The 14,909-nt window shown below is 35.7% G+C and overlaps 1 protein-coding gene across 5 annotated transcripts in view; it reads right to left on the bottom strand.

The window, feature by feature from the left end:
- Positions 1–3,286: 3,286 nt before the first annotated feature.
- The window catches only part of LOC127413360 (LIM and calponin homology domains-containing protein 1-like), a 133,760-nt gene continuing 122,137 nt past the window's right edge, over positions 3,287–14,909 (bottom strand). For all 5 annotated transcript variants that reach the window (XM_051650451.1, XM_051650454.1, XM_051650453.1 and 2 more), the window contains 9 exons: positions 12,897–12,989; positions 12,682–12,804; positions 12,531–12,613; positions 11,979–12,076; positions 11,523–11,610; positions 11,250–11,333; positions 10,102–10,210; positions 6,728–6,830; positions 3,287–6,486 (listed from right to left, as the gene is read on the bottom strand). In XM_051650451.1, the coding sequence (XP_051506411.1) occupies positions 6,461–6,486; positions 6,728–6,830; positions 10,102–10,210; positions 11,250–11,333; positions 11,523–11,610; positions 11,979–12,076; positions 12,531–12,613; positions 12,682–12,804; positions 12,897–12,989 (807 nt within the window). In that variant the 3' untranslated portion in view covers positions 3,287–6,460. The remainder of the gene's footprint in view (positions 6,487–6,727; positions 6,831–10,101; positions 10,211–11,249; positions 11,334–11,522; positions 11,611–11,978; positions 12,077–12,530; positions 12,614–12,681; positions 12,805–12,896; positions 12,990–14,909) is intronic.

Below are 14,909 nucleotides of genomic sequence, written 5' to 3'. Positions count from 1 at the left end.
AATTGAGAAATTGTTTATTTCTCATTGATTGTAGACTGATTTAATATCAGCTATTAATTTTGCAATAATATAGTTATTATTCTGTATAGAACTGCAGAAGTTAGGCAATGAACATGTTCACTCTTTCAGTTATATAGTTATCTTCAGTTTCTTGAATAATATATCTTTTTCTTAACAGATCTTTGGTAAAATAAATATTGTATCATTCATTTATCAATATATGGTGCAGGTCCAGCACTTCTCTGTCATGCACCAGTTGCACGATTTCAGGACCAACACTCTGTTGGTCTGATCACAGGAAATTAATGACCACAGGAAGTGCTGAAGATTTAAAAGGAAGAATCAGAAATAAATAGTGAAAAGAGGAGGAATGAGACAGAAAATGGCTGATAAGTGTCATATACTGTATATCTGCTGGGACTGATATTTCTCTGAGATAAGACCAGGCAGCTCTGTGACTCTCTCCTGTCAATTATATTCAATTGATAGTCATGCTTTGTGTATTAGGGGATTTAAACTGGTCTGGGTGAATGAATCTGGTGTTGATCTGCAAACAGACTCCAGATATCAGATATCATCCTCTCCAGAACACTGTAACATCACTCTGACTACAACACTCCTGAATGAAGACAACAACAGAGAGTGGAGATGTCAGATTACTGAAGGAACTGACGTGAAGACCTCAGTCAGCTATACTGTCAAGTATTTGGGTAAGAAAACTGACGAACCCCAATATAATTCTATGTCAGAAAAGTTTCTCTCGAACAGACAGTGTGAATGTATTTCTTTTTTCATGGCAATACCTTTCTTCTTTTCAAAACCTTCAGATTAAAGACAAATAATGCTAATAGACCACAGGTTACTTTAATGGGTTAGGTTAACATGCTAGATGAATATACCTCTATAATCAGTATCTCAAAATAACTAATATATCTATGCGTTCATGCAATATTAATATGTGTTCACTATATATACCAAATATATCTTGTGTTACTATATTATTTCAACATTTGCCTGACGCAACTCTTTTTTTTTCCCTCTTTGGCAATTCAGCAGACATTAAAACATCTAGGAGATTATTACTCAGTGGTATGAAATGAAACACAGCAGTACATTAAACTGATAACTGTGCACCATTTGTTTGATAATATTGGTTCATTTTCATTTGATTTCATTTGAACAAAAAGGTCATACAGAGTTTCATGGATTCAGTTTGTTTATTCTCTTGTGATGTAACCTCTACCTGAATGTGTCTGTGTCTCTTTCCTGCAGTGATTATAATTATCGTTGAGATTGCAGCAGTAACTACTCCTACTGTTATTCTGCTTCAGATCATCTGTGAAAGGAGAGCTGGTGAGTTTTTAAACATTTTTCACAATCTGATGATTCACAATATGACCAGAAACATACTGATCACAACAATATCATTTATATACAAGAGGATTTTAATTATTTTGATGTTTGTTTGTTTTTTATTATCAGACAACAGAAGAAGAGCTCAGAACACCCAGGAGATAGACAGTCAATTCCAAATGTAAGTTTCACACTCTTGAAAGTCTCTGCGGGAGGGAGCAATATGGGTGAAAACAAGTAAAGTAGGACACTGTGTGATAATTTATCATTTGTGTTGCTTTTAAAATATGGTCCAAATGGCAACATTAAGTAGTCACATACTAGTTTAGGAACAGAATGCTGATTTCTAATAATGGAGGAATATACACAGAATATCCCACTTTACCTGTATTCATCCAAATTGTATTTGTAGGATCGTTCCAAAAGAAAGTGAGCAATGGAATGCCTTCACATAGGTGGTAGGCTTACTGTAAGTATTGGGCACATGATCACTTTCAATTGGACTTTACTGATAGGGATATCAGATATGTAGATACAATTTTTATTGACAAAATGCTTTACAAATATATGGCAAAGATTACATGTTTGCAGCCAGATTTACCTTCATTGATAGTAATTTTACGGATATTTGTATGCTGATTTCAAGGTCATTTTCTAGCGTCCAAAAGAAACTTCAGAGGAAAGCATGTTCACCTGTTAATCACATGAGTAAATATAGGCTCATAATCATCTTATTAAAGGGATACTCACCCTCATGCCATTCCAGATATATATATGACTTTCTTTCGTCTGTAGAACACAAACAAAGATTTTTAGAAGAATATCTCATCTCTGTAGGTCCATACAATGCAAGTGAATGGTGACCAGACCTCCAAAAGCTCCAAAATGGACTTCAGTGGTTTAATTAATGTCTTCAGAAGAGATTCAGTTGGTTTGGGGTGAAAACAGACCAAAATATAAATACTTTTTCACTGAACATCTTGACAGTAGTCTCCTTGGCGATCATGATTTCAAGCTCAATTACACATCCTATAGTGCCATCTAGCCCTCTGTAGTGTAATCGAGCTTGGAATCATGATTGTGCCTAGAGACTGCAATGGCAAGATGTACAGTGGAAAAGGAGTTACAGTTTGGTTTGTTCACACCCACAACTATCATTATCGCTTCAGAGGATTTAACCACTGGAGTCGTATGGATTAATTTTATGCTTCCTTTTTTGGAGCTTTTGGAGTTCTGGTCACTATTCACTTGCTTTGTATGGCTCTACAGAGCTTAAATATTCATCTAAAAATCTTTGTTTGCTTTCAGTAGAAAAAAGAAAGTCATACACATCTGGGATGGCATGAGGTGAGTACATGATGAGAGAATTTTCATTTTTGGGTAAACTACTGTATCCCTTTAAGCTCAATCTTTAAGCCCTTCAAACTAATATTTGTGTTAATTAAAAATAGCCAGTTTTGAAATAATTAACAGTAAGTATATCTGCTTTAAGTGCCTTCTTATGAAGTGATCAAATTAGGACTATACTTGCTCTCATTAATTCAAGTAAATATTGTTTGAGTATTGGTGAATAAGCAGTCCTCTGAAATTTTGTGTGTGGATTAAACATTTTTTACCTTGGTTACATCAAAGAGCAGATATTTAAAAAATATTGTAAACAGAAATTCTGTAGGGAAGGTCAGCGATTCCTTCACTGGAACACAAACAGTGAAGTTCACTGGAATTTATTTGCAAGAAGTGCTGCTTGTCTGCCTTGATTATGAAGGTAATGTAAAAGTAGGTAATCTGTTGATATGATCCAAATCCAGTTGGATTGTTGCTGGAAACTGTGTTATTATTTCAATGTATTCTATGTCAGAAAAAACAATAATTAGTCCTTAAATCATGCAATCTGTGGTGAGAGTAGTTTTAATTTTTCAATTCACAACATGCTTTCCAAAGAATAGTTTGATCGGCTCCTTTTGCTGATATTCGCATAACTGTATTAATATAATACACACACTGATTTAAAACATTTCAGGCCTGAGAAACACAGGAACAAGACCTCGATTACATTTTTCAGTATTTTATTTATAAACATACAGTATACTGAAAAGCTGTTGCATTTGAACATCAAATTAATCTATTTTTGGATAGTGTAGATTTGAATAACACAATAAATATACCTTAGATTTAATATATACTTTCCAAGGTAACTATTTTAGCTACTAAACAACATATAACTTGCCTGGCGAATGCCTTGGCCCTGTGTCAACCTAAAGTTATGTCAAATTAAACATGAAATACATGACCAGATCCGAAGCAGAGAAACAGTGACTAAATAAATCAGTTATGAAGAAGGTTAAATAGCCCACATTATCAAACTGTTTTAAAAGTAAAAAAGATGATGAATTGAAGATACCAAAAACCTTCACATGCCTTTTTGGTCAGGTAAATATAATGAATGAGCTAACATTCATTACTACTACTCTTTAACATGTGATACAGCCAGTGAGTGTGTTATGATAGGGTTTTTAAAACAAACATACATTGCTTTGTATTGCTTCGTCATCTGTTGTATTCAATAATGTTCAGAATGATTGGGGGGGGGGTGTTCAAACATTGACAAGCAAAGTCTCTTTTTAGCCAATCCAAATTTTGGATTTAAGAAGAATTGTTATGTTCAGAAACGTACTGTGGTATGGACCATACATTTCAAATAAACCTTGCATAATACAATTGCTCAGACAAATTATGTACAATGTGCTGTGAAAAGGGCAAAACCGAAATAATTAGACCTAGGGCTAGACCTCACAATTTTAAAGAGCAAGGTGCAACTTGTTTCATATCATCAAACATGCCCAAAAATATTCTGTTCTTTCATATCAGCATAGAAACAGTCTTTGAATACGAACACTTCTCTTTAAGTCTCTTGTACAGACTTTGCGTCTCTCCTAAGGCACACTGTTTCAGTGCAACAACATTCCAAACCATCTATTTAGAGTAAAATAACTTTGAATGACTTGCCGATTTGTGTGAAAGCAGCAGCAGTTTTGATATGAACCAGCAATCTGGTTACATGCATTAGTTTTATCAGCCCAAATTTACTTTTTATGTACAAAAATACATACTTTGCTCCAATAAATGATCATGGGTATAGTGACTGTGTTCTTACAATGAAATATCGTTCATCTTTAGGCACTACAGATGCTAACATGTTATGGTTTCAGAATCAAGACATTAGAACTTGCAAATAGGAATTAAGTCAGTTACAGCTTTGACATTTGTTATTAAATGAATATTCTGGCTTCAATACAAGTTAAGCTCAATCGACAGCATTTATGTCATAAAGGTTGATTACCAAAATGTTTTTTTCGACTTGTCCATCCTTTTCTTTAAAAAAGCAAAAATGACAGTTACAGTGAGGAACTTACAATGAGAGTGAATGGGGCCAATCCGTAAACATTATAATACTCACTGTTCCAGAAGTATAGCCACAAAAGGTAAACAATATATGTGTTAACATGATTTTAAGATATTAAGAGTAAAGTTTAAAGTTATCCAATTTTACAAATTCTTTGCCGTGATGATTTAAAACGATTTAAACTATTTAGTTGCTTTAAAAAAAATATAAGCTTCATATTTCTGCCTTCAAACCCTCCAAAAATTGGCCCCAATCACTTCCATTGTAAGTGCTTCACTGTAACCTTGATTTTTGCTTTTTATAACGAGAGAGGTTTGAGTCAAAATTATTATTATTATTATTCTTTTTTTGGTAAACAACATATGCCACAAATTCTTTTGATTGACCTTAAATGAATAGTTTACCCAAAAATGAAAATTCTCTCATTAATCTCTTACCCTGATGCCATGCCAGATGTGTATGACTGTCTTTCTTCAGCAGAACACAAATTAAGATTTGTAGAAGATCAAGCTCTGTCAGATTATAATACATGGATGCCAGCACTTTGACAATTCAAAAGTCACATTTAGGCAGCATAAAAGTAATCCACACGACTCCAGTTGATCAATGAATGTCTTCTGAAGCAAACGGATACATTAGTGTAAAAAAACTAAATTGATAATTAAAATGTTATTAACTTTTAAAAAGCACTTCTTGCCAGCAGCTGATGCAGAGTGTGACGTAAGCGCGTCGGCAAGTTCACATGAGAATTCGGAAGTGGTGCTTATTTACAACAGATGAACGAACGTCACGCGAGAGTTCAGCCATTTCAAACTGCATCAGACCCTTGGATGGAAGCAGCGATTTAAAGTTAAAAACATTTTAATTATCGACTCTTACATAAACCTATCAATTCTCTTCAGAAGACATTCATTGATCGACTGGAGTACATGGATTACTTTTATGCTGCCTAAATGTGACTTTTGGACCATCATAGTGCTGGCACCCGTGTACTTTCATTATAAGGATCTTCTTCTAAAAACCTTAATTTGTGTTCTGCTGAAGAAAGACAGTCATACACACCTGGGATGGCATCAGGGTAAGTGAATAATGAGAGAGTTTTCATTTTTGGGTGAAGTATTCCTTTAACTTGTATTGAACTTCGATATATGCCTTTAAGGAACTCTTTATTCTACAATACTGTAAAAACATTGATAATTTGCCATCTAAAAATCCACTTTGAATGTCAGGAAGATTACGTAGCTTAGTTGTGTTTGGGGAACAAATGGAGACAGAAATTACAGAATACTTTGCAATGTAAGAAAGCATTTTAAATGATATACTTCTGCAGCATCAGGATTTAAACAGAAATTCAAAGGGAGCTGGATTTCATCCAAAAACTGTAGACAGCTCATATATTGTATTTGTCTGCATATGCATTAAATGCTATTTGTTTGGCTGATAAACTGGCTTATTAGCTAGTTACAATGTCAGTTATGTCAGAAACTTGAAAATGTGTAACATGGTTTTCACTACAATCACATGCTTTTTGTGGCAGCCTCACATTTAGTTTTGGAAAAAGAAAAACTCTGGAAAACCCAACTTGAAGATGTTGAAGTGGTTTGATTTTAAATGTGCTTGTGTTCACATACTGTAAGTGAACATTGTGAGTAATGAAGGTGTGAGTATTATGGGTAGATTTCTTATGCTCCCAAATCAGACAGTTCACAAGGTAGTGGGCTGACCAGCAGCTGAAAGAGAAATTAAAAGACAATGATATATTAACAATGAACTGCAAACTGGATTCAAGATATCTAACCATTTTTAAAAGGTTTGTTGTAATGACTTCCTGTACTGTGTTACTAATATTGTATATGACATTTCCAGAGTTGGGAATATGTCATGATTATTTTTGTTTCCTCATTTGTTACATTTTAATAAACAGTAATAGAAGGAGAGTGAGAGAGAGATTTGTGTGTGTGTGAGACTCACAGCGGGAGCGGATATAGCACTGATTGCAGTTGAGTAGACCATTTCTGATCCGCACATCTGTTCCTGTACTGGTGTCACCCAACTGGCCCTTACAGATTCCACACTTACAAAGAGAGAGAAAGTTTTTTTAAATGAATTGATAATATTGTGAGTGATAGAGAAATGTAATAAATTAAATTAAGAGAGAGAGAGAGAGAGAGAGAGAGAGAGAGAGACAGAGAAAGAGAGAAATGACAATTTACAAAGACTTTATTGTATGAAAATTGGACTGAAAATTCAATAAACTGCTGTAATAAAACACAACAGTGCCCGCCCACTTTTTCCATCTTGGTTCTTTAAGTATTTTCCTATTCATGTTTTCCATAGGGATTTCATAAACAAGATCTAAGCCATGAACAAAACCAACCAGCTCCAAGGTGAATCACAACATTCCCACACCTGGTATAAGGGCTATTCATAAAAAACCCTATCAGTGTGCCAAATATATTTTTTCTATTGTGGAGAAAAAAAGAAAAGGAACAATAACAATACCTGCAAGCAAAAATTATTGGGGATAAGCCCTGCAACTATTAAGTAAGCACAATACAAAGACCTCCAGTGCAATAAAAATTCAGCTGTAAGACCTAGGTGGGGATCTAACCCACGACCTTTGGAACTGTAGTCAAGAATTTTACACACGGCGCCACTAAGTTTACATGTTCCATCAATGGCAAAGAGACATGCCAAGGCTAGAGTCAGCACAAAAAGGTGTTATCTTTTGAACTATAAGTGCTGTTGTCTCCAAAACGCATGTGTACCCTCAGGACATGATATCGATGATGCATACCATTTTTTTTAACATTTTTTCAATCTGACATAGCGTTCAAAAGATACATCACTTTATCATAAAATTCAAAATAGCAGCGAGGCAATACAGGCAGTGTGAGAAAAAATGGTATCGCTGAAATCCTCATGACCATGGAATCCATAAACACCAACCGTATGAACCTTAAGACACAGCCTCACTTCCTGCTTCACATCGACCTTGTTAACTTTACAGTGCTGTTACTTTTAAACAAAGGCGAAAATCCAAATTCTTCATAATCATTTCTGTGCAGCCCAGTCTGGAGATTATTTTGAGCCACTCAAATTAAGAGATTATTATTTTTACATTTTCCAAAATATTTTTATTTTTTTGCAAACCTCAATCAAGACAAAATCAGGTTACATATGTTTGATATGTTGTTATCAGGTGTTACATATGTCAACGATGCATATAGGCTACAATGCATTTATAAATTATGTGTATTGTGCTTATAATTGTTAAAGGAATTGTTATTTTAATATTTGGATATTTATTTGACATTCTTCATCTGGAACTCTTCACTTCTGCAGTAGACAGTGTGTTTCAAAAGCATAGACAACTTGTTATATTAAAATAAATTATTATAATTAAATTCCACCATGAAAGTCTGCACATGACATCCCCGTTCAGTCACGAGGATTTAATTTATAAATGATCTTTTCATTTAGAAATGAGATTACTTACAACAATATTAAAATTACCAGATGTACCCCTAACACTTCAAAAGGACAGACATAATAATAATCTCCCCATGTTTCCCGTTTTGTAACACTGAGCAAACGGCATAGATGGTTTAGAAAGACCAACAATCTCAAACAAAAAAATAACTCCAGTTGTTACTCGACAACAAATGCCATATCAAACATATGTAACCTGATTTTGTCTTGATTAAGGTTTGCAAACCCTTAAATAAATAATAAATGTATTATTCAGCTATATAGCTACAGAGAAAGCATTAAAAGCATAAAATTACATGTTTACTGATAGTGACACCTGGTGGCCAAGGTTGGTACCGCATGCATTTTTTTGAAGAGAGAAAAAAAATATATTTGAAGAGAGAAAAAAAAAAATTTTTGAAGAGAGAAAAAAAATTTAAGACTTAGGAAGGAACTGAGACACTATTTATTTTTATTTTTTTGCACCGCAATTTTTTTCTCTCCACCTTGCGGTTCACGGCTTCCGTACAAATACAGTGCAAATGTTTTTTTGTTTTTTTTTCAGAGGAATGAAATGGCAGAAGAGGTTGGATGTGTTGGATAAATATAAGAAAGACTAAACTGTGTATTGCACATAGTTATTGCTCAATGGGGCAATTTAACTGTTCATGAGATGGATAGCCTGAGGGAAAAAACTGTTCCTGTGCCCGACGGTTCTGCGCAACGGCTTGTCTCCCTCGCCTGCGTCTCTTGAACAGCAGAGATGTGCCTCCAACTAAAATGTCTAGCAAAACGTCTGAATATTCGAAAACCGGGAAAAGATTGTCTGGTACATGCTGTCGAATGTTCAGCAGTTCGTCTCTGTTAAAACTGACTGGAAAAAGATTACTAAACACAGGACAAACAAACAAAAACAACAAAAGAACTGAGGAGCTCCACACCGAGGCAGCCATCCGCAGCGTCATAATGATGATATATATACAAATATATAAGCAGTTTGAGAGTGTAGGGAGAACGACACAGTGGGAGTGAGTGGGCACAGCTAAACTCATTTGGTACGCTTTGTTTGCTGTGATTCTCTGGTGGATCTTTTCCCTTCAAGATCATGGGTAGTGTAGTTCTCTACCAAAAACAGCGCTATTAAACACGATTTAAAAAAATTAAAGATAAATACGTCGACAGATGGCTTTAACAGAAGCATATACCATCCATAAACAACCTTGGAGCTCACGATCCATCTGTCTTTAAAGGGTTATAAGTTGTTGTTCTAAATTAATTAGACTATGGAGAAGATTATTGGGATCCGTACTTCCGGAACCAGACTGTTGCACTCTATTGTATAATCAACACACAATAAAGCAACTGGTCTCCAGTTTTTAACCTCCTTGACGTCTCCTTTTTAGAACAGTAAAGCATTTGTGTGTAATTTTTTTCTATGTGAAAATACTTTCTCCTATCCCAGCTTAATGTATGATTTGTTTCATTTATTGATTATGCACAGGTACCTCAATGTACTGTATATATATATATATATATAGTACATTTAAGTGGCAGCCCATCTGTACCATGTGCTTTACTTTGTTATGCTCTAAAATGCTTTGAAAAGTTTCTTTGCTAACAACCAATGTTCAGATACTTGTGGAAGACCATTAAAAATATTAATATTCATTACTACTACTCTTTAACATGTGATACAGCCAGTGAGTGTGTTATGATAGGGTTTTTAAAACAAACATACATTTGTATTGCTTCGTCATCTGTTGTATTCAATAATGTTCAGAATGATTGGTGGGGGGGGGGTGTGTTCAAACATTGACAAGCAAAGTCTCTTTTTAGCCAAAAAATATTTTATGAATATTAAGAAATGTACACACCTTAAAGCACTGGATGTGGAAGTACAGACTGAGAGTCTCAATAATCATAGCAGCACCTTTGCCAAGTGGGTGACAACAACTTGAACACAACTTCTTTCCACTCACAGACCTACACACACACATACAGAAGCAAAAATAAAGGGATAAAGTAATACTTCAAAGAAAAATCAGTGATTATTAGTGTAATAAAACAAAAAGATGGCATAACGCATAAACTGAAAATATAGAACATTAAAACTAGTGGTAGACCGATATGGTATTTTTTTTAGATTTAAAATTGTTTTTTTTTATTTATTTTTTTACCCCCTTTTCTCCCAGTTTGGAATGCCCAATTCCCAGTACTTAGTAGGTCCTCGTGGTGGCGCGGTTGCTCACCTCAATCCGGGTGGCAGAGGACAAGTCTCAGCTGCCTCCGCCTCTCATCACGTGGCTCGTTGTGCACGACACTGCGGAGAATCCGCATGTGGAGGCTTATGCTACTCTCCGCGATCTACGCACAACTTACCACGCCCCATTGAGAGCAAGAACCACTGATCGTGACCATGAGGAGGTTACCCCATGTGACTCTACCCTCCCTAGCAACCGGGCCAATTTGGTTGCTTAGTAGACCTGGCTGGAGTCACTCAGCACACCCTGGATTTGAACTCGCGACTCCAGGGGTGGTAGTCAGCATCAATACTCGCTGAGCTACCCCGGCCCCATTTTTTTCAGATTAACATTTTTATTGGTTACTCCTCAAGCATGACACATAACACAACAAAACATTCATGTATAGAGTCAACCATTATCCCCCTTAATGATATGGTATTTTTAATGTCTGATGTCTGGAGAGCAGGAAGGCTGATGGCCAATATAACACTGACGATACTATCATATAATTTAATAATAGCAAATGAGGTCTATAAATGTATAACACACACAACTGGGTTCAAAAGTCTGAGCCCACTTGTGAAAATTCTTCTATTTTGCATTTTTCTAATTTAATACAGTTTGTTTAATAAACTAAATCTGATTTGGGAATGGGTGGGAACAGGTAACAATTGATAATTTGACCCACTTGTGATATCAAGATCTTTGGTTCTAAGAACTTGCAGAGATCTGTAGAGGTCTGCAGGTAAGATAGTGGGTGAGAGAGAAATTGTGTGTACCTGTTTGGTGATGGAGGTGGCTGTGTGTCTGTGAAAGATGGTGATGTGGGTGTATTTGGCTCAAGGTTCTCTATTGAGTCAGACCTGAGGATGGAAAGCCACATGCAGGGTTCATCTCATGCAAACAATCAATGAGCTTCAGTCATGAGGATGGATCCAACAAAAATTTGCCACCCAGTCAAGCTTAAAACATGTGTGAACTAAAACCAGACAAATAAACCAGTGCATGAATACATAATGCACACACACACACACACACAAACACAAACACACCTCCTGCGTCCACCAGGTTTTGTCTGTGATGTATTATTTTTTAAGGTCTCACACTGCTGCTGTTGTTGTCTATTGCCCAGTGGCACATCTGTATATAATAATAATAATAAAAAAACATAAACAAGCAAACAAACAAATTATTAACAAACCTCTCAAATGTAAATTTTAATGCGAGTGTAGAAATGTACATATAGCTTTACAAGTATTTCATTTAAATCATATGGAATATGAATGCAAATCAAGAGGAGTGTAAAGTAGTCTGTACAAAATTCTCAATAAAATATAGTTCTAATTAAACATGGACTTTTGGACCCAATATTTGTGTGTGCTATGTATTTTGTTTTTTGCTCATTAGAGTACTGTATCGTTAACATAGCAACATATTAAAGGCAAACTCAATTAAAATCAACGCTGCTTTACGTGAGCAGCTCTATTTATCTGCGAGACCAGACTCACCTTGACAATGCTGTAGTGTTGCCTGCTTTTCTTGGCTCTGGTCTGGTCCTCTCTGGCCACAGGACTGACCCACTGACCCACAACTTTGCAGCAGAGAACTAGAAAAATATGAAAAAAAAAAAGTGCAAATGTGAATGAAGACACTGATGCATCACAATGCAATATAGTATGTTTAACAATAATGATGTGTAAGAAAAGAAATAGTTCACCCACAAATAAAAATCCTGTTTACTCGAAATAAATTAATCACCCTCATGTTGTTTCTTTCTTCAGTGGAACACAAAAGGAGATGTTAGGCAGAATGTTAGTCTCAGTCACCATTCACTATCATTGCATCTTTTTTCCATAAAATGAAAGTGAATGGTGACTGAGGCTAACATTCTGCCTAAAATCTCCTTTTGTGTTCCATGGAAGAAAGAAACAACATGAGGGTGATTAATTTATTTAGATTATGATGTTTGGAACGACATGAGGGTTAGTAAATGAATGCACAATTTTCATTTTTGGGTGAACAATCCCTTTAAGTTTGTTCCTAGAGTTGTTGTTCCAGACCTTGCTGTCATCTGTAAACACTCTGTCTTGCTCTGGGCCTCTTCACTGATGCCATTTTCCCTTTGTCTGCAGTTCTCAGAGATCTGATAGAGTAAGAAATACTGTCAGTACCATGTACACAAGCAACTGTTGCTGTCCCTTGAACTCTTACCGTCTTTTTCTGTGCAGGTTCCCACTGGGAGTGTAAAGTGCTGTGGGTACTGGAAAGGGCTGATGGTGCGATCGGTGAGTGAGGGGTCAGAGGGGTCACAGTCTCTTCCAGAATCTTCCGCTCCTGTACTGACGGAGAAAGACAGTCACTGGCAAAGCTTCTATTTCCCCCCAAACCCATCTTCAGAAATTAACATTCAAGAATGATAACTGCACCTCCTCGTGGTACCTCCTCTCCTCCTCTTCCACCTCCTTTTGAGCCTGCTCCCATTCATGCTTTAACTTCTCCTGTTCACACTGATATTTCTCCTGTTATCACACACATATGCATTTCATTCATTCCAAAAGGAAGGAAGGAGCCATCAAGGATGATTTCAGGCCTACAAAGCTCACAAACTGTCTGGAGAGACCCTTCTACACTTGTTTGGCATGGTCTGTGTCTTCTGTATAATATTAATGAATATTAAGTGAATAAGGGTGAGATGAAGTGATTATAGGAGGTTGGAAGATACATTTAAAAAAAAGGCAAGCTAGGCAGTCCAAAAAGCACAACAACATTTTAAAGGCACAATCAAAGTCTTCATAACATTTCTTTGTTTATTTGATGAGACGAATACAGCAGTCATTAGCAAAACTGTCAAACTTCATGACACCCATTTTAGTCTGTTACAACAAAAAACCTCTGAACTGTATGTTTTAAAGATCTGCTCCAACTTTTTGAAAAATTTCAAAAACTTGATTTTATCCATTGGGAATTGGTTGAATCGTTAAAACTGGCCGTTCCAAACCAGCGGGGTTAGAGGAGAGGGGCTGAAAAATAAGAGGGACTGACGATGTATGCTAAAAAAGTTGAAAGAAAGTTGTTTCAGAGGTGGAGCAAGTTATTTCATTTTCTTGCTCTTCATAACATGCTCTGATGAATCGTTTACAATAAGACCAGGAATGTGCATTAAGAGAATAAATACTGTTAATTTAAGTTAACATAACTCAAGTTTTAAAAATTTATTCCAAGACGCAAATATCTGCAAGATTGTGCCTTTAAATAACTTGACATCTGTAGTGGAAAGCAATTTTCTCAAATAGACATACAAACACTTTCCTTCCTACACACAAAAAGTTATAGTGCACACACACACACACACACACACACACATGCGTAGAGGTGTCTTATTTTAGGCAGGGGCCCGTGCATCACGCTGGCTTTGATTTAGGCCTAAGTTTTGCGGCATAAGCTCAGAGTGATGGACCAAAAACTGAAATATTTTAGGTTCAAGTTAAGTAAAAGTTATTGAGAATTTCAGTGGCTAAATTGTACACACTCCTTTCAAAACATCAAACATTTAAAAAAAAAAATCCATTATTTAGTCTTAATTCCAGTTGTGCATGGTTGAATAAGGAACAGGCGACAGCCAAGCGTGGGTTAGAACAGCTAAAACATGCAACTATCCTCTTCTTATCAAGCAGTTCTGATTAACCCTCAGAGACCATACGTAGCAGAATTGCAATGTTCGTTTAAAGCTATTATCTTATTTTTATTAAATATGGGTAAAACTACACATAACCTGGGGTTAAATTGGCATTTTTGAGGAGGGGGAACCCTAACACCCCCAACAAATAATAACACAACAACACAACAAATATTAATGCCGTTCCGGTCCACCCGCCCACCGCCACTAATTTAACCCCTGCACATAACAACAGCTGACACTCTGAACTGTATCACAACAACAGTTTTGGCAGGGGTAGAAATTTGCATATTAACTGTCATAGATTGCTAAATTCACACAACAAGTTCACAGTTTGTTGACACAATTGCTAACAGTTTTGGAGCAATTTAGCAATTTTCCAAGTAAGTATTTGACCTGTAATATTCTTTCTTAATTCCCAACATGTTTACAGATTAAAAAATTATTACATCCCCGAAAATATCAACTTTCATAAATTTGAGAAAAATACAACACATTAGGGCATTAGTGGTCAAACTTGTTCTATATTCACACATTGGGCCCTATTCAGTAATTCATAGATAAACTATTCCAAATGATTTTCAGCTGTTTTTTGTGCTGTTCCATCATTTAAAAAAATCTTTGATCTATGGTATTCATGGTACATGTATTAAATATACTGCATTACATAGAGATGGGTATTCTTTATTATTTTGATTCTTTATTATTTTGACCACCAAATATATCATCAATATCAATAGTCCTCATTCATTTTAAATAGTCA

The sequence above is a fragment of the Myxocyprinus asiaticus genome, chromosome 22, assembly GCF_019703515.2.
Source record: "Myxocyprinus asiaticus isolate MX2 ecotype Aquarium Trade chromosome 22, UBuf_Myxa_2, whole genome shotgun sequence".
Taxonomy (NCBI): Eukaryota; Metazoa; Chordata; class Actinopteri; order Cypriniformes; family Catostomidae; genus Myxocyprinus; species Myxocyprinus asiaticus.
This window is presented reverse-complemented; position numbering and strand designations above follow the sequence as displayed.